General features: G+C 34.2%; 1 protein-coding gene across 3 annotated transcripts; it reads left to right on the forward strand.

Annotated features, from left to right (window-relative positions):
* Window positions 1-70: 70 nt before the first annotated feature.
* LOC105318609 (cys-loop ligand-gated ion channel) lies at window positions 71-27893 on the forward strand. Of its 3 annotated transcripts, none has more exons than XM_011415814.4 (10): window positions 71-590; window positions 16270-16398; window positions 16659-16853; window positions 20413-20670; window positions 20988-21143; window positions 24095-24268; window positions 24846-24893; window positions 26612-26629; window positions 26801-26876; window positions 27354-27893. In XM_011415814.4, the coding sequence occupies exons 1-10, from the start codon at window positions 363-365 to the stop codon at window positions 27509-27511; spliced, it is 1440 nt and encodes a 479-aa protein (XP_011414116.3). In that variant the 5' UTR covers window positions 71-362; the 3' UTR covers window positions 27512-27893. The 3 variants fall into 3 exon arrangements, with proteins under 3 accessions (XP_011414116.3, XP_011414118.1, XP_011414117.3); XM_011415815.4 differs by lacking the exon at window positions 71-590 and adding an exon at window positions 6533-7445 and having other exon boundaries at window positions 27354-27886; XM_011415816.4 differs by lacking the exons at window positions 26612-26629; window positions 26801-26876 and having other exon boundaries at window positions 74-590; window positions 27354-27891.

Raw genomic sequence — 27893 nt, forward strand, 5'->3', positions numbered from 1 at the left:
ATTACACGCCATTCTATTTATAGACTAGATTTGTTTGACATATGTTATCTGTAAAAACAGCTTCTGTAGGTTTCCCTTCATCCCAGCTTCGCCGCTTATTTGAACTGATGATGCCATTTGACAGAAATTATGCACTGGTGCAATGTTGGCAGCAGTGAACAATTGTAGATTTTAAATAATAACGCCTTTAATTTATTAGATGTTGTGAAAAAAATGGATAACCCGAAATCGATCAATAGATTGGATATTTATATTTTATTTTAGTGAATTTTTTATGTTGGAATTCGGAATACATGAAGAGAACAAACGCCACTGACCAACCTTGACCTTATCCGTTCAATGGTATCCGATGTCTTAATATTATGTTGATACTCGATGATATTGTTTTCCATACCAAGAATAAAATGACGAGTGTCGCCTATAGTTACATGACCCTTGATACTGTTGCACATGGCGGGGTGCCCGGAAACAGGAAGTCCTCCGCCTACCGCCAGCCGCACTCCCGGGAGAGCTCCGTCACTAGCGGCAGTTTGAGTAGAAACTACTCGTCCAAAAAGAGGAAGAAAAGGAAATCGGAGAATAAGAACAAGGTATTAAGTCAATTAATGAAGTAATTATGCAGATAATTAGGTCTGATTACAATTGATTACATGTCAGATGTTGATGCAGACAGCTTGTTTTATTCCCTTAACATCTTGGTTGATTTGTTTACTATTTATAATTTGTTTAATCTGTGACGTCATAATCCTCTATTAGATAATCCTCAGACGGCGCCCTATACTCTAAGCATCATTCCACATGCATTATTCTTGATGTCAGCATAAGAAAGCGGTTGGCAATTTTTGCTCATTATCAAACTGTCTGCCAATAATCGTCGAACTGTGTAGCTTTTTTATAGCCACATTTATTGCCTGTCGACATCTGAAAATCATTTTTACCAATATGTCAACGATGGGCCTTATTTATCATCCGTACGTTGCATCGCTTTTCATCCATAGACCGACCTCAATAACTTTGGTTATTTTTATGAGAGATTTGTTCCAATATCGAAACATTGAAAACCACTTATTTCGTCGTAATTGTGAACGGGCGCTCTTATCTCGGCGCTAAATATCCTGTACTGAATCCTGTATTGAATCATCTCTTTTTTCTCTCTCAGCGTGCGAAACACAGTGCAACTTCATCGACTATGACTTTTTTCTCAAATCAATAATAATAATTACGCCTTGCATGGCTGATCTGATGATAGAAAAATTTGAAACGAAAAAAGTTTTATTTTTTATGTTTGCAAAGACAGTAGTGTGCTAATTGTTTTCAAAACTGAAAAAAAAAACGCTTGCAAAAGTAAAATACTAGTTGAGTTTTATTTTAAATGCTATGTTTTATAAGCATAATCAATATTAATGTGAAAGCCGGCGTTAAATAATTGATTTAATAATTGATACCCGGAGTGTGTTATCTTTGGCTTCAGTCGTGTATTGAATCCAGGTTCCCCCTTTCCTTCATACAGTCACACCAGATCAGCGGGGGAATTTCAAAGATTTTACTGCCAGGTCTGTTTGATGTCAGTTGTGATGTATCGTGTAGGGATACAAGGAATTACGGTCTTCACTGACTATTCACTCATTAACTTGTTACTTTCGACTGACAGATAAGTTCCTGACAGCAATGGCTTTTTAAAATTGGAATTCTTTCGATCTACGGAAAATCACCCCCGCACTCAGTTTTCAGGGTGGTCCTGGCAGACGAATAGAGAATTTCATCAACTTTGCAAGAATATTTATATAAGTTGTCCAAAGAAAACATATATATGCCTTACCTAGTGACAAATCTGTTCCTTAAAAAATTATAAATTTGCCTTGTATTTGGGCCTATGGTAGAAATGATGTGTACATTAGTTTTTTTTAGAGTAAATGATAAAAACACTAGGCGAAGAAAAAGTAAATATAGAAAAAAAAATAAAAGTTTGTCCAAACTAATATTTCATCTTTGTATGAAAATATACGAATGTCTTGAATAGTTTTCCGTGAAAAGTAAATGAAAAATTAGAAATTATGTAACTCAATTTCATTGGAAAGGTCAAGGTCATGATCAGATATTATTGATATACCCAGTTTTGCATGAAATTTCCTATTGTTCAGATGTTTCTTTGAAATGAAATTTGATAAAATAGTTTGAACACTTACTTCATACTAAGCTATTTGTATGCTTGAATTGTGACGGACAGAGATTGACAAATGATAGAACCGTTTTAACAAGAGCTTGGACTTTGGGTAGTTGTGTCAAATAGCAATGTGACGTAGGCCTGTCTATTTCATCGCTGGCCACTCAGATATGGCTCTTTAAAATCAACAAAATTTGTCTGGCTTTTGAGCTAAGACAACGCAATCGATGCATATTTCGCTTGAAACTGCGTCATTTTTAATTTGTTTTGACGCAAGGAATAGATAGCTACGCCCTACTGAAAGTCCAAGATTTTTTTTTAAAATGGCCGGACGGACAAACGAACGGAAGATGCTCATGGCAAACACTATCACATATGATCCGTCCATGTATATTGCGGGACGTAGTTGTAAAACCTTTTTCTTTCTTTTAACAATGCAAGGTAAACAAATACAATGTACCCTGTTTCTCTTATGTGGGCAAGGTAGACATATACAATATACCCTGTTTCTCTTATGTGGGCAAGGTAGACATGTACAATATACCCTGTTTCTCTTATGTGGGCAAGGTAGACATGTACAATATACCCTGTTTCTCTTATGTGGGCAAGGTAGACATATACAATGTACCCTGTTTCTCTTATGTGGGCAAGGTAGACATGTACAATATACCCTGTTTCTCTTATGTGGGCAAGGTAGACATATACAATGTACCCTGTTTCTCTCATGTGGGCAAGGTAGACATGTACAATTTACCCTGTTTCTCTTATGTAGGCTGAATAGATGTATAGGAATATGTGATTATATAACAATCACAGAGAATTCAGATTTTTACACCGCCTGTCTCTTATTTATCTATAGGAAACTAGAACAGGTGTTTACAGTCATAAACTGTTGAAAATTAAATTCCTCAAGTTTAGGTGAAAATTCAGACAACTTGCGTCATAGCTCGTCTTATCTGATTAGGATACGGTGTTCTCGTGTTTTGTATCTGATGTCGATCTTTAGTAGGCTATATCGATGATATCATATAATTAAGCAGATTTTTAATCTCTCAACCCCGTTGTTATTAAAATATGTGTAGAATATGATGTGATCAATAGATAGTTGCAATGGTTTTTTTTTGTATTCTACGTTTACAATAGATGGTCATTTATTCTGAAAAATATTCAGGGTACATGTACATAGATCTAGGGGAAAATGGATGGGAAAAATTATTCGTGGCTTTTTACTTGAAGAGAATTCTTGATGATAGGGCTTGATATCACGACAATAAGTACTTGTTTCGTTAAAATACAAAAAAGGATGCATGACCGCGAGGCCTTACCAATGCTGGTTAAAAAGACTAATGAGAGGCCTGAATGGTCGTGGCCATTTTTAATACCATTTTTACCTCTATGAAATGAAGAGCTCTGTATCAAGATAAAAAGAGAAAAACATTCAAAAATTAACTCTGAAATATTTGAATTTTTTATGTACTAAATAATAGTCAAAACTATCATTCTTTAAAGTTTTGAGGCAAATCTGATGGGAATTTGTTGTCCACTCAGCCTCCATAATCTTTTCTTCTTTTATTGATTGACTGTCAAAGACAAGAATGCACCATGCAACGTATGCTTTTATAAGAGTCGTTGCTTCAAAACCTGAGGGATATGAATGCACATACGTAAGCGAAATTAGGTATACTCTCCGGATCCTTGTGAACTGTACATATTCCTAGGTCAGCTTATATTGGTATGCATGTATGTAAAAGACGAACGCTATTTGGGGTCACCACATCAACTGGGTCATTCAAATATGCTGACTAGATATGATTGGACAACGCATAAACAACTTTTATAGGTCAACAACAAAACTCTTAATTTCTTTTTGGAATATTTACTTTTCTTGAAATTTTTATTGTAAATTGTAATTTATTACATGCCGAAAAAACACAAAAACATTTTAGTTTATCAACTTTTGCTAGACTTTTTGGGAAGCAAAATTGCAAAATCTGTCCTGCACAAAAATGGTATGGTATTTAAGTCATTATAAAAGAAATTTTTCTTCTGACAAACTCTTTTGATTTGTTTACCATGCTGGATTGAGTAACATATAAAATAATTATAATAGCAGGTTTTTTGTAGCAAAATAAAATTATAAAAATGCAGTTAGTATTGTATTAAATAAAATCTGTAGTGCGACTCCTTTAAGGTAATGTATTCATACAACAAATATTATTTAAAATATTAAATATTGCAGAAAGGGTCATTGTTGCGAGATTCAATTTTCGGGAATTGTTCCAAATTTATAGGTTTATAACAGTATATAATTTAATGGAAAGCCGAATTTTTGGACCATTAATTGAATAGGCCACGATAATTATATCAATGAAAAGCATATAAATGTTAAATATTGATTGTGATTTATTAGATATTGTTATTTAGGAATCGTCAGTTCCAGAAAAGGAATATTGGAATCGGAGAATTTTGATCGCCATTAAAGCCTGATGATTTCTCAGTGATTTATTAAGATGTTGATGTTATGACTCTCAAACACAGAATGAGATATTGTCTCACCTGTCAATTTGATACAGGTTGAAGGTTGTTGATTTCACAGTATATCAATATCTATATCATCATCTATCAGAGAGAAAGTTAATAACGCCAAGATCTCTGTAGGGAACTTTCGATTTTTTCCCTCACCAGTCGCGGTAAACATGTATTTTATGAGCGACTTAATTTGTGATCCAATGGAATGCATTGCTATGGATTTTCCTTTAGGTAGCGATGGTTTCTTTATCCTTCACTAGCGGTCATGCACCGGTCACAGTCTCCCTCTTCCTGAGTCTGATACTGAGATAGGAATGTCTCATCTCTTATAGTGTGTCTTCAGTTTCAGAGCGATTCTGACAAATTTTTACATTTTTAAAGTTTCTATTGTTTTTATCATGAAAATGTTATCTGTGCTTCATGACATTTTATTAGAATAAAAATCAAAGGAAGTTCTGCATCGGTATTCAGACGTTTTACAAAGTTGAAGTACGTGAACTCAGCAGATATATGAAATGCGGAGTCGCGGTCAAAAACATTTAATCGGAGCATTAATTTGCGTTGGTTTCCGAAATACCACTAAGTCAAAATCAAAATTAACTTTAAAACTTCCACTACAAATCTATGTTATAAACACATAGACTTGCTAAGGATTGAACATTGTAAATATAACAAGCAATTCTGAACTTAAAATAATTAGTACACAAGACTTAATGACATTACCTATTACCGTTGAAAAATCGCTCATAAAAATGTCCTGGTTCTTTCTATGCAACATGTAAATATTCGATTGAAGGACAATATGTCCAGTGTACAGCCTGACTTAGAGCACTAACTGCTAAGTTATCTCTGCGTGCCAAACTTAATGACTTCACAGAGGTACTTATGTCAAGGGCATTGACATTACGCCAGGGACACTTTGTTTTAAATGCATTGCAAGATCAACAGACAAAAAAGTGCTATTTTATGTCGAACTAATTACGTGCATTTTGTGCATTTATTGATGATTAATTTTATGTGACTGTGCTGACCGTGATATATCCAAGGCTATTGTTTTTGTTTTAGTCCATATACGGTCATTTATAACAATCAAGGTCAAACATAGTTAAAATCGCTGTAAAATAAAAAGAAGGAGTACCGGTTACATCATCCTATCCATATTTAAGTTTTGTTTTGATTTGATGTGATTTGACATGTATCGGTCATGTTTTGTTTTGAAGATTGAACATTTCACTAGAATCCACACTGTAAGAAATATTGGCAACTGCTTGATGGATTGAGTGTAATTGAATTCAAGCAAACTATTCCATATCGTTTTCACTTATCCTTTGCACATTCTTAGCATACAAGATCCAAAGCTTTAAATTAGAGATGCTTTTTAATGTTTTAGCGCAACAAGCACAGACAGAATTGCTAGTACACAAGTAGCACAGAATGTTCACCACTTGACGATGGTGTTTATTAACATTGATACGTATATCAATAAAACATTGCTGCGCCAAATTATCCTAATAAATGATATCAGAAATAGAAACTTTAATTTCTATTTATATCAGCGTGCCCGTAACATTAAGATATTCTGCTATCAACTTGGAATCAGTATATATGCACTGTAGGGTTTACTAATGTTTAACTTGTGTTTAACACCGCGTACCCTTAAAAACACCCGTTACCACCCCTCCACTGGAAACAGTTTCCCCGACATTGGATGAAACTGAAGATGGCGGATTATTCCAAGTCCCCTTGAACTCAACATCAGCATAATTAAGTTATTTAGACATAGGATAGCGTCTTTATTTGTTCATTGTAAGTGTCCCCTCTCTATCGCCCGGGTTGTTAATGAAGTGGAAACCCGTGTTAACGCGTTAGTGCCCTCTGTACGCTTATCTCATTATTCTCGGAGTACGTTTCATACGGAGAACAGATTTACCCTCAAAGAATAAACGTGACATCGATCAGAGACTACGATAATTCTGATTTACATTGAAATTCTTGGGGTTATATTGGAGTTAATTTCGGGCCACTGAATGCAATGAACAAACTGCACGAATGTATAGCAAGTGTCAACGGAAGAATTGCGACATCGATTTTCATAAGCTGGTAATCATGCGAGAAAACAGCGTTCGTCTGTCAGGGTCCTCAATGTACATAGCTGATGCTGATGTATTCAGAACATCTACATTGTAATGGGCCTAATTTGATCAGAAATTGGCAGTGGTGGAATTAGCCAATTCTTTTATATGGATGAGGATCTTTCGGCCTGCAATGTCCCTCTGTGCCAACACTAAAGAATTTGCCCCGATATGGTAACTGCCACTGTTTTGTTCTAAAGCTTCGTGACGAATTTTTGTGAAACGTTCAGATGAAATGTATGAGAGGTTTAGAAAATTTGTCGATTATTTCTGAATTATGGATGCCAAGGCGCATGGCAGTTGGCTGCATCGTCCGGACACAGATTCGATAGGCCTGAGTACTACCGGTTCTACAATTCAACTGACTATCTAAAAACATAACCATATAGTGATGGAGATAGACTTGAAACTGTAGTAAGCAATTGCTTCACTTCTGGTGACAATTCAGCAGGTCAGCCATGTTTGGAATGGAGATTATGCAAAATTTTACAAACGGAACCCCTGAGTCTTACGGTGGGGTGGGGTATGAGATGAGACTACTTGCCAAGGGCAGCCCCGACCACCGACCCCCAAGCATGATCAATCTGACGTCAGAGGAGTACGAGAGGTCATTATTGAAGGTAAGTTTCGTATCGGACAATGACAAACCCTAACAAAACTGACATGGTGACATTTAACAAATTACCATTTTGTTAATCGAGTAATACTTTGACTAAATCAGCTGTGCATCAAACCCTTCTTTGTGACATTTCAAGTCAGACCTTGATAAAAATAAGACAGCGGGTTGTGCTTTTTCGATCATTATCACTTATTTTTCCTGGTAATGGAACACGATTTGCAAAAACATCTGTCGCACCACGAGGACAAAATACAGGATATCGAACACGTCATATAAAAGAATGAATGAAATGATCGATGATCAGCGATCATATCGTTTTATCATATCCGATGTTGTTTACATATGACAAATCTGGAATGGCAACAGTTGGTCACTGGATTTCATCAATAGCATCTGATTTATTCCATGTCTGATAAACAGCCTCAGAACAATAGGCGCGTTCTAAGAACAAATGGAACAGAAATGGAATCATGAGCATGAATGATCACTGTTTATACTGATGTGTATTTTGGAGTAGAGTCAGAAACACTTTGCAACCCTCCGTTCTAGAGACATGTAAAATAACTTGGGTTCGTATTGTTCGAATGGGTGTATGTATAAACTCTGATGCATTAGTGCATGATACAACAATAACTATCTGATGTCACAACTTGATTTAGAATTTTTTCCACAACTTAAAGATTTCTAAGAATTTCTCACCAAATGATGGAAATAATACCTCAGTTGTTAGTCTATATATTGTATATTTATAATGTTTTGTAATGGAAGCAGGATCTCTGAATCATCCTAACCAATCCAACTCTTAAACGTGAATTGAAAAGGGTCTGTTCTTAAAAACTCAGACTCTTTTAAAAATTACGCTATTCCTCCATTCTGTCTTATTGCATTATTTTACCCAAGCTAACCCCACAGAATCAAAGAATTAATCGTGTAGAGCAAATCATCCTGCCCTCGTTCATCAAATTTATGTGCTTGTTCGAGCATAAGCTCATTATTAATAAAGAGATCGGCATGTATTCACTGAGACAATATAAACTGAAAGAAGAATTGATTGGGAGGAAATAGAGTTTCTTGGAAGGAACCGTAAGCTGTCTCTTCTACGAGTATATATTGGTCTTGTGAACTCGGTGGGACTCTAATAGCGGAAGGAGAGGCCGTGTGATTCGTCACTTAGTTAGCGATAATCTGCTTAACAAGTCGAGCGTCGGTGTAGGCCCTTGAAATCAATATACTGAAAAATAATGAAACCACAAACAGAAAAAAGGACATCCAACCAGTCAACTCCATCTGTATGTAAGCATAATTGGGTTCTAGTCACGTCGAAGTTCTTACCATAAAGTACTAAAACATATACACTGGGGTTTTTCCCACGAAATAAACAACAAAGTGCATGGTAAAAGAAAATTTCGTAGTTTTATGAAAAATTGTAAATATTTCATTCTTTGCACGAATTTCATTAGAGGGTGTAAAATAAGACAATCATATTTACATTAGAATGAAAGGGTAATATAGTTAATTCAGCTTTTTATGGGTTTTTTAAAAACTATCTTTGAAGTAAAGCAATCATAGCTAAAACGATAATTTAGATCAGGCGGAACTGAACACATTAGTTGAAAAAGTGATCAATAATGCAGATATACACTTAAAGATAGGGCAGCATTGGATCAAGAGCTGGCAGCAACAAGCTGTGTCAAATATAATTTCAAAAAGCAAAAACATTCAATAACGAATAAATACTAAATTTTCCATAAGTTAAGTTGGTTAGGGCAGCATTGGATCAAGAGCTGGCAGCAACAAGCTGTGTCAAATATAATTTCAAAAAGCAAAAACATTCAATAACGAATAAATACTAAATTTTCCATAAGTTAAGTTGGTTATATTAGATCGGATTATTCTAAAATGTATCAATATTTTACATAGACTAAACATCACTAAATTAATGCAAATTTAAAATACCAATCGGTATTTTAAAGCATAAACCTTCCCAATCCAGTTTCATGAAGTATAAATTGGGTAGCTATTAAATAACTCAATTTTCTACCGTTAAGGAAAGATAATAAAATAACTGGCTGTAAGAATACAGTTTTGATGCGTCATCCTTTAACGTTACCAAAACGGTTTGCATAAGTAAAAAAAATCAAAAAGGTCTACACAACTAAAGAAACCAAATAGAATTTTTTTTTGTCATGAAAGACCAAATATTTCAGTGGATAAATTGATACCAAAACGATCCCATTAGCTAAATGTAGCCTTGGAAGGGAGCGGGTTTGTGACTCTATTGATAATCTTTGAATAGAAATAAATAATCCAGTAGTTTGCCCTGCACGGACTAAACTGATGTACATGTAACTACCATAAGGTTCTCCAACTACTCGGCAACTCTGGAGAACGAATGTTCTTCATGGACTTTATTCTGAGAGATCACAAGACATCAACATACGGGAAACAAGATTGATATCAAGAAATGGGCATATTAATAGATACGATGTAATTAAAAACTATAATTTCTCGGAAAACACCGCCTAATCCCGCTCAAGTCTGAGGCATTCTAATCCATCAAGAAACTCCTGAGGGTAAAATAGTATCTGTGCTTCATAAATATAGAATTTTTATTTCCTTGGTCAAACAATGCATGAAAGCACCAGCATTGGATCGATTTTTTTTGTGGAAGACAAGGAAATATGTCTTCAAATTGATTGATTCAGAGGTTATCGTATTTATAAGATAATTGTATATTAAATGATAAGAAAAACAATATTCACCTAAATAAAGGAATTTCATGGAGCATGGACTCTCTCTCTCTCTCTCTCTCTCTCTCTCTCATATGAAATATTGTTTGCAAGATACATGTATCTGCAATAGTGCATGGAATAACGTTTAAGTCTTGTACATCATATAAAAATGTGAAGATAATTCTTTTCTTTTACTCTAATCGTAATAGATATTTATAGACTCTTTATTTTGGTGAATCCCTCGGGCGAAATATAATCCAAAAATTCAATCGTATGGTAATTTCGTTGCACCATCCTGGATTATAAAACTCAATATAAAGCTGTTTGGATAATAATTCAGTGAATGCCAGACTCTTAAAAAGGCATGACCAGCCGGTGTTTTTGTCAGTGTTTTGTTCAGACAGTTGCAAGGCTGTCTAGTCATCCGCCTTCGTTTTTCTCGGTGGGTTTATGCAATACAATGGACATCATATTAGCTAACGTTTCTACCGACAGATGTTTAGCCCATCCTTTAACGTCGGCATCCTTTATCACACTATTCTTTCCTTTTGTATTCTCTATAAATAGATCTGTAACTAGCACTAATTATCAAGTTTTCTGAATTTGCCTCTTTGCCATGTTCGGTTTTGATAGTTATTATTTCTCTTATGTCTCTGAGCAGTGTTAATTGGACATGTATATTGTACTTCATAGTATGAGATTTTTGAAAAGGAAAATAAACAATATTGCCAAAAGATTGTTTGCTCGAACAATCACCATGCATAAGTTAATCTTTATATATGTTTCTTGTAAAGCTCAAAGGTCCCCCAATATAACCAGATAAGATATTAAGGATATTAAGATTTTCTGAAACTTGTTTTGGGGTTTAAGGGCAAAAGTACATGTTTGCACAGATGTACAGTAAGAAAAAGTCAAAATTTGTAGCACCTTAAACGAAAGCAAAAACAAAAATTATTTTAAGAAAAATATGCACTTATCTAAAGTAATTAAAAATACCAAATATTTCTTGGACAAAATCCGTATGTCTGATGTGTCTGTGGATCGATGGCTGCGGTACTATATTCTGTGAACCGTTGACACATGCTGAGAGTTATCGTTCATTCTATGTCTGCAGATAATTGACTTGCAATAACAGGGACATCAACTGCTGCGAGATGAATTACCTTCAGGTCTAAGTGAAATACCATGCATCTACAGAGAAGGCTTATTAATGTTAGGGACGACTTTAATAATTGAATTATGAAATATTTATGTTTGACTTGTCGAACATAAATCAATTTTAAGTAACTGCCATTTTTCATAGCTGTTTACGGCTCCCCATTTAATGTCGCAGAATGTCGCAACGACTGTTCGTCCATTACGGTCCACTTAAGCATTGACGGAACCTTTTCTTTCTTTCGACAATAATAGTACACTCGTCTTCTTAACAGCATCAGAAGCTGACATTATTGTCCAAGAAACTATTATATGGGGATAGATGTCGGCCACGGAGAGACACGATACCCAAATTAGCCACTTTTCTTCATCCTTGTGAATCGTTGTTGGCATATTGAATTCAGCGTTCATCCCTAAAGAATAAAAAGCATGTAACTGGACCCCAATGGACTGTTGCTCGATAAAGTTTTTATTTTTGATGGCGAAATGCTTTTAAAGCTTACGATGTGTAGGAGTTCTAGAATCTATTTAGAGATGTTTACTAATATCAGCTATTGTAAAATTAACGCGATGTCATCTAAATATCCCGAAGAACAAATTTGTTATGAAGTGCAAATTGGGGTCATCTCACTGACATGAACTTTTGACTTCATATAAGTTCATTATATTTATCAATAAATACACAAACTAATTCTATTGATACTTTTTTCTGATCAATGAAATGATGAATTAACGAGGGGATGATTTTATGTCAGAGAGTAAATTGGATTGGGTGTAGGTTCCTGCTATTTGTGTGTCTGTGCTTTGATAAGTCTGCTTGCCATTGACAATCGAGTTCGTTTACCGATATTTACACCTTTGATGTCAAAGATTAAACATATATTTTGAAGACAAACATGTAATGGCTCATAAATATTTCACCTTGAAAAGACCCCTATGGTTCAGGAATTGTTTATTATATTCAAAATAACTGCAAATAATATTTTGTAATCTGAAAAAAATATCACCTTAAACCCAAGCCCGCTGAGTCGTGGATGGTATAAAGCATGTTTATTGATTTCATTTTCTCTAAATCGAATTCCAGGTCTTTCAGAACTATCAGCATCGTAATTATCAAACTTTAATTATAATCAGTTTTACAAAGTTTGCTTACAGCACCACATATTGTCTTCAGGTTAGAAGAGCCATATCAATTTTTGATTAAGTAAATTTTTTAGAGGAGCAAAATTTTTATTTATAATTATTCACAAAATGTAATCTAATTGTTTTGAAACCGTCAACGTACCGTTTTATTGAATTGAGACTGCGCCAGTGGCTTAGCAGTTATTTTCTTCTAATGACGTCTACAACAAGCTGTTCTAGTCATGTTCTGTTGTAAAACGAGGTCTTTTGTTCTTCCCCCAAGAAGAAATGCAAAAAAAAAAATAATAATAATAAATAAAATAGATAAATAAATTTCTTTTTTAAAAAATAATCAATTCAAATATACTTTGAATGAAAGATATCCAATTATGAAACTCAAAATGTTATTTTTAAATTTTGAGGATCATGGGACTAATTTTCTTGTAATCTCTCCTAATGTCTCTGTTCCTATTAGCGCACTCTAGAACTCTGTTACATGGCATCAATCGGTGTTTATCATACAAGAGTATCATAGATTTATAGATAAATGAACCAAGTTCCGGGTATTTTGTGTCGGAGGAACAATTAAGTGCTTATTCCCTCATCAGGTCCTCTCTTTTGGCCAATCAATATACACTTTTATATCACGTTTAAGAGGTGTTAGCCACAGCGGCTTGCATATATAATTTATTGTCTTCTATCATGCAATTATAGGTCTCTGGGTAATCGTAGAAGTCACGCTATCAAAAAATGAATCACGTGATCAGCTTTAGGATTTTTCAAAATCGTACTATAATGATCGAATGTAAATTGGCTATGGTAATCACACGTGGAAACAAATGATACTACAATGTTATGTGTATATTTTAAATAATTTTTAATCGACGGTCTTTACCATTTACATGTACCATTAACGATGATAGTTTTGACCTTTGCCTCCCCCCCCCCCCCCCCTTTTTTTGCAGTTGATTGCGTAACATATCCAGGAAAGGTAACAATAGCCATTGACTAACCAACCAGAAAACCTAAAATCCCTGTTTAATATAAATAAGACCGAACAAGTATAGTTTATGAAGTATTCTATTCAAGTACATGACAATACAAACAAAGGGAAGAAACATATATGACCTGAAAATAAACTTGATCTAAATGAATATTTATAATTTCCTCATTCATTTGAATTGAACATTTTTAAAGATGATAATATTTCGTCGGATATTTTATTGTTAAGACGTTCACATCGTCCCCAGAAAGTGGGGGCTGGACGCTGACCCACGAAAGGTTCACATTTTTGCTCGATTATTTTTACTGTCATTTCTGAAATTGTAAAGGGTTCCACTTAACTACAAACATTCGAATGGTTTACATTATTCATTATTGCACGATATTTTATATATATATATATATACACACAATGTCATTGGGTTCCACTTACCTACTCACGTTAAACGTTTAATTTCTACTGAAATAAAAACTGATATAACTCGACTTACGTTTATTTAAATTGCATTACACCGTATTTTCTTACACTGTTTCCAAAGATTTTTATTTTTTTGCGTCCAATTTTAATTGATTATTTGATTTTTATGAACATATCAATATTTGATATCTATAATGAAATAAAATATCACAATATTTCTTTTTTGAAACAGAATCAATATTGTTAAGTACACAGCTTGAATTTTAAAGTCGACTGGAAGTTTGCGAACGATATTAAAGTGTTCGGATTATAATGCTAAAAATTGTCCTAGGTGTTCCGATAACGTCTGATTGGATAAAAGATGTACGTTTTTATCCATTTACATCGTGCCGGGTGTCCGTGCCAATGTGCCACTTTTGTTCCCGCTTAAGATGCACTTTCGTCAGAATCCTTTTATATGAAATGATAGACTAATGCTTTGAGAGAATGTAACCACTTGTTTTAAGTGTGTCCCACATGACAGTTAAGATATTTGCCTATAAAAATAAATATTACATGGGAAAATAATTATTCCCGAGGGAGAATAGTAATTTTCATACAGAATATAATGAAAATCATGTAGGATTTTCTTAAAATCATACATCTTATTATTTTCTACAGGAGTTTTATTCAAGCAGGTAGTTTTCCTATGTGAAATTTAGGTTTCCCACCGGATTTTAAAATCTTAAGGAAGTCTTGTTTGAATCCTATCAGAATTTCCATTTCTATAGGAAGTACTTTAGATCTGGTAGGAAATTCTACAAACCGTATAGGAACATTGGTTTTCCCAGGGAGTGGTTAATTTCCCGTATGAATTTTTTTTAAAGGTAAATATATCACATGACAGGTTAGAAACATCAATAATAAAAGTAGTTTTGAACCTTCAAGTAATGTTATCTTATATGACATAATTGAATTTTTCTTGAAAATACACCATAAACTGGTGCAAAAATGGCACCTTGGAACTGGTGTAATGTCAGTTGGTTAGGACAACTAATCAATTTATGTTGCAATTGTACAAAGGTTGGTTTTAAGAAATATTTCTTTTTATTGCTTTTCTTTCATATGCATCATCCAAAGCAGGTGTATTTTGCTTTATATGCAAATGAATATGTAATCTCGTTTCCGTTATAGATTAGTATTATCTAGAGAGTGTTTTCTGAATGGCTAGTTATGGTCACATATTGGACCTGACATTGTCCAGAGCCAGATGATGAGGCGTGGGGGACCGTGCTGTATTTATCTCTATTTACAGAACCATTACTTAAACGTTTAATCCACGTCCCTATCCCTATTCAATGACTTTCGGAACGGAGGCCAGCATGAACTTCTATTTCTCTGTCTTACTCATCGCCGACTCCCCCTACCTTCTCTCCCTCTGATCGGCTACAGATCCAATAAATGTCGGCGGCGTAGCCATTTCCTCCTGTCACACGAGGTCTTAATTACATAACTCTTCAACGTCGGCTGTATCATATTCGACGTCAAACCCAAACTAGCAATGGAGGCGAAAACATAAACACGAGAAAAATGTGTCGATACAGACCCAGATTGGCATTAAGCTGTACTTGTAAACCCAAAACCATTTAATTGTGAACCGGGAGTTTTCAAGCATTCGTTAATTTTAATCACTTTTTTCATATATTGACATGCCTTGCCGTGGGTAGTGCGGAATAGTTAATTACGAAACTATGGGGAGAAGGCTGTTTTAAGATTGCCATAAGTGTCAGTCACGGTTAGGGTTTTGCCGAAACCTAACCCTGCTTTCCCTTTGGACTTACCAAAACGTCTTGGTAGATGGAACGACTCTCCATCTGCATAATCAATTATCTACAAGGCTATTTATTAATCAAACTTTGAGGGTTGCTGACACTTTACAATACGTTCGCTCCTTGGAATGGAATCGCTATGAAAAATTCATATATGGCAGTAAAGCACTAATTGAAAACAGTGCTTCGTATCGATAAAGGACATTTGCCATAGTAAACTGATATCATGGTTAGTCTCGCTCCCCGGCGTTTTGGAGTTTCAGACTGTTGGAGTTTTATACATTGTACTTTCATTTTATATGGTGTATATTAGTGTTAAAATACGGATCATTTTAGAACATGAAGACATATCTTACTCGTTTAGAGAGGAGTTACGAGTTACGTTATATTGTTTAGTGTATATGATATTGCATTCGTTCAGTATTGGTGACTTGTGATGCGTTCATACCGATTTCGTTTGTGAATACTTTTGTTGGCAAAATGTCCATGAAGACAAATAACTGTTCTTATCGTGAGCTGACTAAAAAAGTGATGCTACAGAATCATTTTCTGTGGTATTTCATCAAAATGTCCACTAACCCATTGCAGGTTAAGGTCCAGATCTGTGTGCAGTTTTTCAAAGTCGGCGAAATCGACACACTAAAGGAGCAGTTTACAGCGGATGTTGTTGTGAAAGCGAAATGGAGGGAACCAACTCTAGATGGTCAAAATAAAACGGCAAGTATTTTAGCTTTTGTAAATTTTAATTTACATCTATATGTATATAACATTTTTTAATTTACCATTTGTATAGAATGGGCACTATAAGGATGAGCAACATCTCTATTCGGAATCTTGATTGACAATTTACATAACGCCTCTCCCATGATGGACGTTGCCAGCCGCGTCTGTTAGATTTTGTTCTTTATAACAGATTTTATTGTGTCTGTTATGCATACAGAGTCATATAATGCTTCTTTGTTCCTTTCTTTCCACAGTCCGAATCCATAGAATTCAATAAATTCTGGAATCCCAAATTGTACATAGAAAATTCCCTGGGCGATCCAAAGGAACAAATTCGGTACCGGCTTCTGTACAATGACAAAGGAGAAGCATTCATCACAGAGAAGCGGGTTATTAAGGGAACTTTCATGGAGAATCTGGAATTGGATGATTTCCCATTTGATGTACAGGTACAAAGCCCTCATTGTCACGAACCAACATTCCCGCATCCGCCAGCTATATTTAAACGCTAATCACCGTAAATAGCGGGGGTTCTCCTCCCACAATTAATATAAAGTATACTATAATAGGTTTATTCTGCCCCCTCCTACCCTTCTGACACCATTAGGAATGATTCTGGAACTTTAAACAACGTGTGCCATACAAGTATTGCTCTTAATGCTAGGGTCTTTTTTCTTCTTTCATTTACATGTATCGTGTTATAGAGGTATTTACGACCGATGAACCGTACGTTAAATCTATTTTTGTTGATATAATATATGAGAATGAATAGTTATGTCACTATAAATAAACATCAGCTACAACAACATGTCCTGGAATTTCCAATAGAAACCTCTTCTGAATGTGTTAAGAGGAATTCCATGTTCTAGCAGCCGTCCATGTCTCCCGCTTCTTTTGATTTCCAAAGTCTCACCAAATTAATATAAACCTGTCTCTATATAGAAAAAAAAAATAACACTATTCACTATTTTTTTACCACATAAAACATATACCATCAAAGGGCGAAACAAAGATAAAGAAAGCCATTAATGGTGAAAGAAAACCAATAAATGTTTAATGTCCCTCAATGATAGAGAGATAACCTGGGTCTCTAACGAAAGCTGATCAATTGTTTATGACGCCTCCCTTATATTTTGTAAATCAGCCAGTGACATTGATAAAAAATTCCACAGCCTTCTTACCACTTTGAATAAGTCTGATATGGTTTTATATCTGTTTTATGTATCTCTTAATCAATGATAATGATCAGTTTGAAATAGGTTCTGCCTGACAAGCCTCTCTCTTTTAGTTTTCCATTTTAAAAATACATACACTGTTAACAGTTGCAGATTTTCATTTCGTGTAAAAAAAAATGCATATGTATAATTTTCTTTAAGATAATTTGTTAACATTTTCAAATGAAGTATAAGCACGTGATTTTTCTTTGTGTATGGAAGATCGGGATACAACGCATCAGGCAAAAACGTATCCATTGTTTTATACATGTATGAGTAGATGATTCAGTACTCAGTAGACACTTTGACTCTCAGGCTGATATATTTATTGATAACTTATTTAGACGGGTATCAGTTACCTTGAATTATAATTAAAAAATTGTAATCCCGTCCCTCAAAGAAAATAATGAAAATGTTGAAGGGAACATATTTATCGAAAAAGCGAAAAGTAAACGATAATTAATCCAGATTGCGGGTCGATAATAAAACGAACTCTTTCCTTTTTCGTGTTTATTGTTACTTCTAATGAAGACCCCTATAAAAATTAAAAAAAGAATGAGTTCGATCCTCTGATTTTGGATAGCCATTTTGTGTCACTTCTAGTCTGGAAATTATATGTCATATATGAATTCTACTTGTAAATTCCTTTTTTACAATGCCAAATAAACTCTATTGAATAAAATAATGAAGAAAAAATTCCATATTTAGAGAGTGTAGTAAGGGACTATATGTTGTGGCGGAAGGTTTTTAAGAAGAAAATGAACATTTTTCATAACTCAGTTGTTTTAGAGTACCGTAATTTTAGCTTTCTTATTTTCCGTGCAGACCAAATTTTCAGATAGTTTATGCATTATGATATCTTCGTATTGTTTCAAAAAACATATTTCAACAATATTTCAATATTTCTATCGACATATATTGGCATGTTTAAGTGATATTTCATAAAAGTAAAGAAAAATTCAACTCCAATTATCCCTTAAAATTAGCTTATTTTCATGCCATATCTCAAAATTTACATTATAGACCCATACTTTTGGTTTTATTTTCAGAATTTTAAGTTTCTTTTGACAACTCTCATAATTTGAGAAAAAGTTTGAGACTTTTAAATTATTTAATTGCATGGTGAATCGTTTATGAATAAAAATAGTATTTTTTCAGTGCAAAAAGGTCAAAATATCTATAAGGTGAAGAAATTGCAAACTTTTTCATTATGATAATTTTAATTTTATTAATTCTAAATAATGTAAATTTGTATTTGATATCATAGTTTATTTCGATAAAAAATTATAGAGGGAAAAGCGATTTATGTGCAATTTGCACTTTCAGTGCAGAAAGGTCATATTAAATACACTGTAGCACCGAAAGGAGCATATAGACCCAACAATTTTGATTTGAATTTTGGTTTAGATATGTGTGTAGATATTAAAAAAATACTTTAGAAAAAAAAATAGAGACTTTTGATCGCAGGATCCAACGTCCTTAAGTGCGAGAACTTGTGGATGTTTCTTTATCTGATATGGCTTGAAAAAAAATCCTATTTAAACATTAAAAGTGGATCTGGTTGGCAAAGTGTGGGTCACACGACCCCTTCAAGTAACGAACTTATCCCGGTTTTAACAATTCATGCAGAATAAAGTCAGGTAATGAGTAGTTTGTACTATCCGGGTGTTTCCATCAATAATTTGTAGTATATCATGTCTGTCCAAGACACTTGGGACTCCACATTGTAAGTCTGAGAGCGGCAAGATCGCACACTGTAGGCAAAAGCAATGAAATGCACCGAGGGAACATTTGGTTTACATATATATTTAGTAGTTTTGTGTGAGAAAAGCACCAAACCTAATTATTTTATTGCGTTGGGAACAAATTTTCCGATTAATTATTTATCCGTGCCATTTAGCATGAGAAATGTAATTTCCTCCATTAACATGATGCAGGCTTAAGTATTTCTGCTTGCTTGCATTCGAAATCTAGGAAAGCAGAGAGAGAGAGAGAGAGAGAGAGAGAGAGAGAGAGAGAGAGAGAGAGAGAGAGAGAGAGAGAGAGAGAGAGAGTTGTGTCAATACTGTAGGTAAAAAAAAGTACAGACCGTATTCCATTCTTGTATAAATTATTCTACATTAAAGGAGAGTCAAGTGCCTAATCACCATGCGGTTGTATTACATGTTACTTTATTATATATAATATGAATATTTAAGGAGAGGCGCACGAGGCAGTTCATTGATCGGTAGGCCCATTCTCTGGTCATTTGTTGAGATCTGAGTTTTAACAACGAAATAGGACACTGTTCTATGAAGTAAATCCATGAAATCCACGAGAGAATCCGTATTGGTATTAGCATCTCATTAACCCGTTTTTCACGATTCGGGTTAGGATGGCTAAAACTCTTCTTGCATTGATGTATGAGATAATAAATGCTCCGGGCGTCCACATTAAATCACTAATCAGACTATACCCTTGGTATATTCAGAGATTCCTGTGTTAAGATCGGGTAATGCCATTAATGGTCCTAAGTATGTTTCTTGATTTGACCCTTAATACAATGGTGCCCATCGGGAGTTTGGTTAAGTTACCTCAGCAGTTTTTTTGTTGTTGTTGCACCGAATCATCAATAGAACAGATATCACTAACGATCATGAGTTCAGATATGTCATCTTTGACCTAAATCCCATGTAGCATTGCTTCATTTATACTTTTCGTCAAACTATAATACATCACTGAGTCAGACATAAGAGAACTATGGGTAAGCCCTCTAAATGAGTCCCTGTGCGCTGATGATTACACCTTTTTGCAGGACTTAACCATTACCGTGGCCTCCGAGCTGCCGTCCTATGAAGTGGAACTAATTGAAGACTTGGATGACCACCATGTGGTCAACAAACAATCTTTTGTGGATGAACAAGAATGGCATTTATATATGCACACCGAGTGTTCTCGAAGGGACCTTGTGATAGACCAAGCGGACAACAGTGTCCGGCGTTCGGCTCTTTCCGTGAAATGTCGGGCTGCCCGAAGACCGGGTTATTTTGTATGGAATATATTCCTAGTTACAGTAAGGAATTGATCCTTATAGGGTATCCAAATACATGTAGGAATCATGCAGTTTTTTGTCAAATTGAAATTCACTAATATTCATTTACTTTGCTATTTAGCACGTACAAGTATCTTCAACAATAAAACAATGGATAGAGTTTGAAGTTCTTTTCAATGAAATTACAGTAATACAAGTAGCACTTTTATTTTATTATTTAATGTAGAGAAGCAGGAGTCTATGACCTTCCTCTTCTTAGAGTTTCAAATTGTTGGTAATTGTGTGCATTTTCATCCTTAATTAATATTCTAAAGCAGTAGGTTTTTGATTGTTTGCAGTTTTTAATATGCACCCTAGCTTTCGCCACGTTTTCGGTGGAGAAGAAATTACCCCAGAACCGCCTGCAGTTATCCTTCACTTTGGTGCTCACAGCAGTAGCTTTCAAGTCAGTGGTCAATTCCAGCCTTCCAAGAATATCCTACCTAACTTATATGGTAAGTGAATGGCCATGATAATTGTAATTGGACGAGATTTTCTAATTCTGTACGGTCCGGTACCATTGAATGAACAGTTTTACAAGTGGGGCAAGAGAAGATCGAAATGTTTTCTTGGACATACACTTTACTTATTACCTTTAGAGAAGTGGACAGGGATAAACCTTCATTCATTTCTCTTTCGAACCTCATCTTTTTGAAAACGTATACTAGTTATTTTCAGAACCCATGACGGTCTAGAAATTGTTCAATGTTTGACTCAGATATACAGTAAAACACGGTTATAACGAACACGCTTATAATGAATTGACGCTTACAGCGAAGTGAATTTCATTTCCCAATTCTCTATTTCATGTTGTAAACTTGACGGATATAATGAATTACGCTTATAACGAAGTTGAATTGCCCGTCCCTGGGACTTCGTTATAAGCGTGTTTTACTGTACTTGAATTCAGACATGAGACATGCTATCTTTTCGATTATGACAGTAACACACGTGTACATGTAAGTTTAAGGAAATGAATACTCGTTCATCATTAATATTACATCGATACCTAAACTAATATATTAAAATTGTGAACTCGATTGTTTATGCTTTAATATCGGTAAATTGGGGTAGACCTCTCAATCGTTTAGATATTATAAGCATTGTACCAAGATTATTTTTGCCAATCGGGGCTTATTTTTTATTAGCATTAATTGATTATGTATCAGCAAAAATAAGTCCTTCAATTCCGGAATTTGGACCGAAATAAATTTAAACTTTGTAATCGCCAATTTGAAATGAATATTTACCATCATCTGGTGCTTGAAATTTGTAAATGACCGTGTTGAGAAAAATCTGTTCTTTATGTTCAATAAGAATATTCACAAGTTTTGACTGCGCCTTCGTTTGAGAAAACTTGAAAGTCTTAACGCGGAATATTTGGAGAATTCATTACACGAGAACTTAATTTTTCAATATCACTCATATTTAAAATTTATAAAATCAGCAAAAATACTTCTACAAGATAACAGATATAATTCATATATATGAATTTTTCAATCAAGATTACCGTTATTTTAGTTTCTATACAGTTATTATATATCCGTTTTTAATGTTTACAATGCTTTGGTAAGACATTTCTAATGGTCAATCAAAATTTGAGTGTCAGTCGTTGTGTTATAAGCGAGATACAGAGCTCACAATCCTTTGTCATGTAAACAAAGCTCACGTCTTGTTTTTGTTCACATTTTATATGTTGAAGTAAAAATTCCAGTTTTAAGACCTAAAATGAATGTAATAAACACTAGGAACTATTCAGTTATGTTAAAAACGAATTAGAAGAGAGAAATCAGGTTGAAAACAACTTTTATAAAAACAAAACAACGGTATACTGTACCAATGCAAACAAAAACAGGACACGAGCCTTGCTTACATGACAAAGAATTGTGAGCCCTATATCTTGTTTTACTCTACTATTGATACTCAAATTTTGGTTGACCATTTCTTAAGCATTCTAAACAATAAAAAAAAGAAGAAGAAAATTTGACTCAAATCGTGGCCATGCCCCTTTTAAACCCGGAACGGAAAACATATGCGATGTATGATATCTTTGCGCCAGATGCATGCTTTGATGTTTTAAATTCGTTTTTATAACAGGTTTTTTGTTTTAATCCTGATATTGTTAGTAAAAATGAGGGTTCGCGAATTGAAGTGGTTGAAGGCTGTGGCAGTGGTTGAAAGCTATGCTTGTCCACTATTTTTTAAGAGATCATAACACTTGATTCTGTCCATATTAGATGCTAATTAAGGTTTCGATGTCTTCAACCATTCAAAACTTCATGCTGTCAATGTGCAGTATACTTGTACGATATACAAATAAAGGTACATGTATTTAAAATTACACGAGGAATGACTCAACTCAGCGCTATTCAGTCATCAGTTTAAGTGTCATATGTTCCTTGACTATCTACCGGTACAATCGAATGTAAATCTGAGTACGGAAAACAGAAAAAAATAATTCCGTTGCAATGGTATACAGGAATCTATCCTATGTGAGTCATCTTAAACAGGAAACATTCTGATTTATTGAAACCACTCACGATCAACGGCTGTACTTGTTTTACATGATGTTACATCTATACACACATCCTTTATTTCCTCTGACCCCCGCTTCAACGTTCAGTATGCATTGATTTCGACAGACTGTAGAATTAAGAACCACAACAAGAGGCCCGGGAAGAAATTCCCTCCTTTGTTTCGATAATATAGTTATCGAACTAAATCCGGGCACCTTACCGTTGGTTAGCAGAGATCAATATCCAAAAACTCTCTTGTACAGCAATAAAGACAATAATGGACAGACAGCAATGCTTTGATCTCCAATCAGTAGGACAGACCCAGTGCAGATTTCTGTCATATTGACCATTATTGAAATCAATGCTCTTTTTCCATTCAAATAAAAAGAAATCAACTCGTATGGTATATAATAATATACGTTCAACAAATAAAGTATTTCTTATAAATTGACTTACTTGTAAACTTTGAATACTACTTGTATGTGTAGTAATTGTGTTTTTATCACAATGCGGTTCACATTGTCATCTGTATTGCATGAATCTTCATTCTAATTTTGATCCTTAGATTTCTGCAATTACCGCATTTGTTTGTATCATAGCGTTTTTATTTGACCACAAACTCATTTTCATGATTTACGTATAATGAATGTATTTTGAGTATAGAAAATAGTTTGTACATTTAAATTATATTTCAAGGTATTTGTGGATTGGTGTATACAAACGATTTTTTTGTATAATGAAACTTTTGGATGCAATAAAATTAAGTTTGATTAATTGTTGATAATTGATAGCCGTACATGGAAAGAATCAGCAATCTTGTAACGGATGTTTTGGAATTTTGGAACACAAAATCAAATAAACAAACAATAAATGTTTCTTGATACTTGCAGGATAAATACCTACTAGCCGCCATGATCATGCTGTCGGCAGTCTGTGTGTGGCACGCACTGGTCACTGTTGTCAAGGAAACAATCGCAGACAAGGCAGAAACGATCGTCCTCATCTCCCTCGGAATCATCTACGTCATCTACAATGTCGGCTTCCTCATCATCATATACCTTTATGTTAGTAATCAAGGAATAAGGAATCATGCTTTGAGTATTATGAGGTGATAATTTTGGCCAGTGCGTCATCAAATCCAATAAAGCCCGACCGAAATTATGATCTCATAATATTCAAAGAATGAATCCTTATTACTTATATTTATTTAATTTTCAGCAATGGTATCATTAAATATTTAAATATTAATAAGAAACCCCGCTTGCGACAAAATTATACGTCGTCTGAATTTTTGGACCTTTATCGATACGTAATGTTTTCATAGGCAAGAACAATGAAAAAATGTAAATATTTTATACTAATGACGTCAGTAAACCACGATTCTCTTTACCCCTCTTTTGATCTTTGACAGTCTTTCCTCTCATACCTAATTTTATTTCTTTCTCTCTGTAATTCTAATTTTTAAAATGCAAAATTAATAGTTATGGTATTTTAACTTTGGATGGGTATAATGCAGTTGCAAATGAACTCTTTTTTCCAATCGGGTCTACATTCAAGGACGAACATGTTCTTGTATAAATTTAGTTGTTACAAAACATTTATTTTATGTCTTTTGACTTCTATTGTTTTTCTACCTTGTAGCCGTGGAAGAAAAGAAGAACAATGGCTCAAAAAGACAGAGATTACACGGTAATTAGTGCGATCATTAAGCGAGGCCGCTTAGGAGAAGCAAGATTGTAATGTTATAGAAGTAATTAACTGTTGAGAGGAATATTCTACAGTTTTGTTTAGGAAGTCAGTCATTATCTATCAGAACTTGTAGATACCACACTGTTTTAAGAGTGAATAGCAACGTTTGTGTAATTATAATAGGTTACAAACTGTTGTGAAGATCATTTCATACATATCTTTCTCAACATAAATCTTCCTAAGGAAATAGCTCAGATAGCAAAGAAAACTCATAACATCTATCTAATAACGGTGTAATACATGAGCCATACATGTGTCCGGGGCTCAAAGTTAATTTGAAGAATACCTAGTTTGTAGACAGTGGAGCATAAACGACATTTTACAGAAGATTAATAGTTTAAAGGGTGACTTTAAAATACAACTATTACTGATAAAAATTTTAAAAAAATAAGAGTGAAGCAATTTTTTAAATGCTTTACATAACGTAACTCATGACATTTTCAGAACCGAATCCAGCAAAAGAATGCTAACATTAAGATCGTTTTGTTGTAAGATAACTTGCTACTAACAATACAAGTATTCTAGAATGAACCACAAAAAGGATGAATTTTCTTTCGGAAAAACGCTTAAAGATTTATGGAATATATAAATATTACATGGACACGCAAGAATATAAAGCAAAACGCAATATTGTCGTTCATTTCTTACACTATTGCATACATGTAGTAAAAAGCAAAAGTGAAAGTGATTGATGTCCAATTCATTTCACCGTTCTAATAGACTTCAGTTAAGTCTTAAATGTAATAAATTATTAACCAGAAACCCTTTTCATTCTAACACTTATTACCCTTTCAATGTACCTTGGAGAAAACACATTTTAATGTATTGTACTTATCAAGATACTAGTAATTAAGTCTTGGTATGACATTTCATTTTTGTCATAAAACCCTTTTAAATAACTTCAAATTTTGCCCCCTTTTTAAAAATTCTTTATATAAAACCGTAAACTTTTCAAACAAATAATTCAAAACGATAACTGTTCCAACGATTAAAGAAATAATTCTAAGCCTTGCAAATTGTAAATTTTATTCATGGTATGGGGATTATTTATACTAACACTGACATTCCCATAAAGGAAATATTAGGTATTTAGCAACAGATCTCCCAATTTGTCATACGTAATTTGACCAAAACTAATATTCTTATTGAAAGAGCTTAGTTTTGAAATTAAGCGTCTTCTAAATCAAACTTGACACATTCATTAACATGTAGAATTTTCAACAAATTCTCCGAGAAATTGATTTATTATTCTAAAATTCGGCGATAATAGAGAAACTCCATGTTTATTTCGAATTTCTGCTCTCTATGACAGTGTTTGCAAATTTTTACACAATTTTTAGAAAGTCGATATCAAACGTATTTCTTAACCATGGAATTTCCCTTACATTTGGCCCGAATCAATCGCACGGTTGTAAATAGTTCGTGTTGATGTTTGATAATTACATGAAAAAATGCCACCAAAATCCTAATTTTATGTAAAATGTATCTATGTTCTTAATTTATTGTATGGTTACTTTAATTTTTGTTCGAAATTATTTAAAAGTGTTTCTCTATATTTATTAATGCGAAGAATGTCACATGGAAAGTCTTTCCAAATTTTCGTTCATCTATAAAACAATCAAAAAGAAAGCTTACATGTATATGTGCCTGTCTTTTAGATAAACTGCGCTGCCCAAGTAAGTAATACTTTAACCAAATCCACCTCTTTTCACGTCAAGATTTCAATTTTACGCGGCTTATGAATCACATTAAACATACATCTATACCTCGATTTGTCAAGAACAATGCATTTTTCACAGTTAAAAAAGTATTTACTTATAGTATAACTGTCTTGTTTATCAAACAAGTATTCAATATCTCGGCCGGAGAGGTTCGACTCATATAGAGGAAGGAGAAAGTTATCGGCCCTTCTGAAACAAGCAGGTAGTTCACAAAATCTTCGATTTATCTCACCACACAGAGCTTGTCTACGTAATATACAACTCGCCACGCTTCACCAATCAAAGAAGTTTTTCCATCACGGGGTCCATTTCACTTAGCTACTAAAGCTACATGTATTTCCTTCAAAGTTCATCTCACGTTCTCGCACTATCTTTACAATGCATGTGATGCTGTGCAGCTTTCATAAAGTAAAGTGCTAGGCTTGCTCTTGGGGAACTGGAATATTGCTGACTCCCTCAATGACATTCTTCCATTGTATATTTATATACGAAAGAGAGGGGACAAATCCGTTTTGTTGGTCCTTTAATAAACAAAATTTGTGATTGTTAACATCAACATGTGGACTGAATAAATTAATTTCCATTACCTATTTTTCTAGAAAATTGTCACAGTAAACGATTTTTTTGAGAAATGCCTATATTAGTAAAAAGTAATCGAGAAATTCCTTTGTGTTCACAGGAAGGTCTACGGTTGGTGAAGAGCAAGTTGTAACGAGAAGAAAAGACTCCGGATGTGGCCTTTCTGAAGTCCTCCATTGTAACCCGTCGTCCGCCGTCGATCTTCTCTCGGTCTCGACGACACTCGACAAACGGACGGAACAGGAGGAAGCCATGTAATATGGCGGACAAATCCAAGAGACTCCGAAACTAACTGGAACACCTCGAGTGTGGCCGATGTTTAGACACTGCTCATTCCATTCGATATTCAGTGTCCTGTTTTCATTGTTGTTAGACAGACAGTGTTATATGCAAACCACGGACATGGCGCTGTGTTATATTATCATGTTATTTTGCAGTTATATTGTAATATATATGTGTTTTGGTTAAAACTTGAGAACTAATACCTCCCATGTAACGGCATTATGTGTACACATTCAAGGTTTTCCTATAAATACCAAAATAAACATACAGGATACCGTTGACAACTTTCGCATATTTCCTTTTGCAAACTTTTATTTGGAAAACCCATTTGTGGTTTTTTTTCTTGCTTGGTCCACTA

The sequence above is a fragment of the Magallana gigas genome, chromosome 2, assembly GCF_963853765.1.
Source record: "Magallana gigas chromosome 2, xbMagGiga1.1, whole genome shotgun sequence".
NCBI classification, from domain to species: Eukaryota; Metazoa; Mollusca; class Bivalvia; order Ostreida; family Ostreidae; genus Magallana; species Magallana gigas.

What these genes read in the sequence shown, in the direction of transcription:
- LOC105318609 (XM_011415814.4), top strand. Translation starts at nt 363, where the DNA reads ATGTTGATACTCGATGATATTGTTTTCCATACCAAGAATAAAATGACG. An exon ending in TAGATGGTCAAAATAAAACG is followed by an intron (nt 16,399 to 16,658) that starts GCAAGTATTTTA and finishes TTCTTTCCACAG; the next exon opens with TCCGAATCCATAGAATTCAA. An exon ending in ATTTCCCATTTGATGTACAG is followed by an intron (nt 16,854 to 20,412) that starts GTACAAAGCCCT and finishes ACCTTTTTGCAG; the next exon opens with GACTTAACCATTACCGTGGC.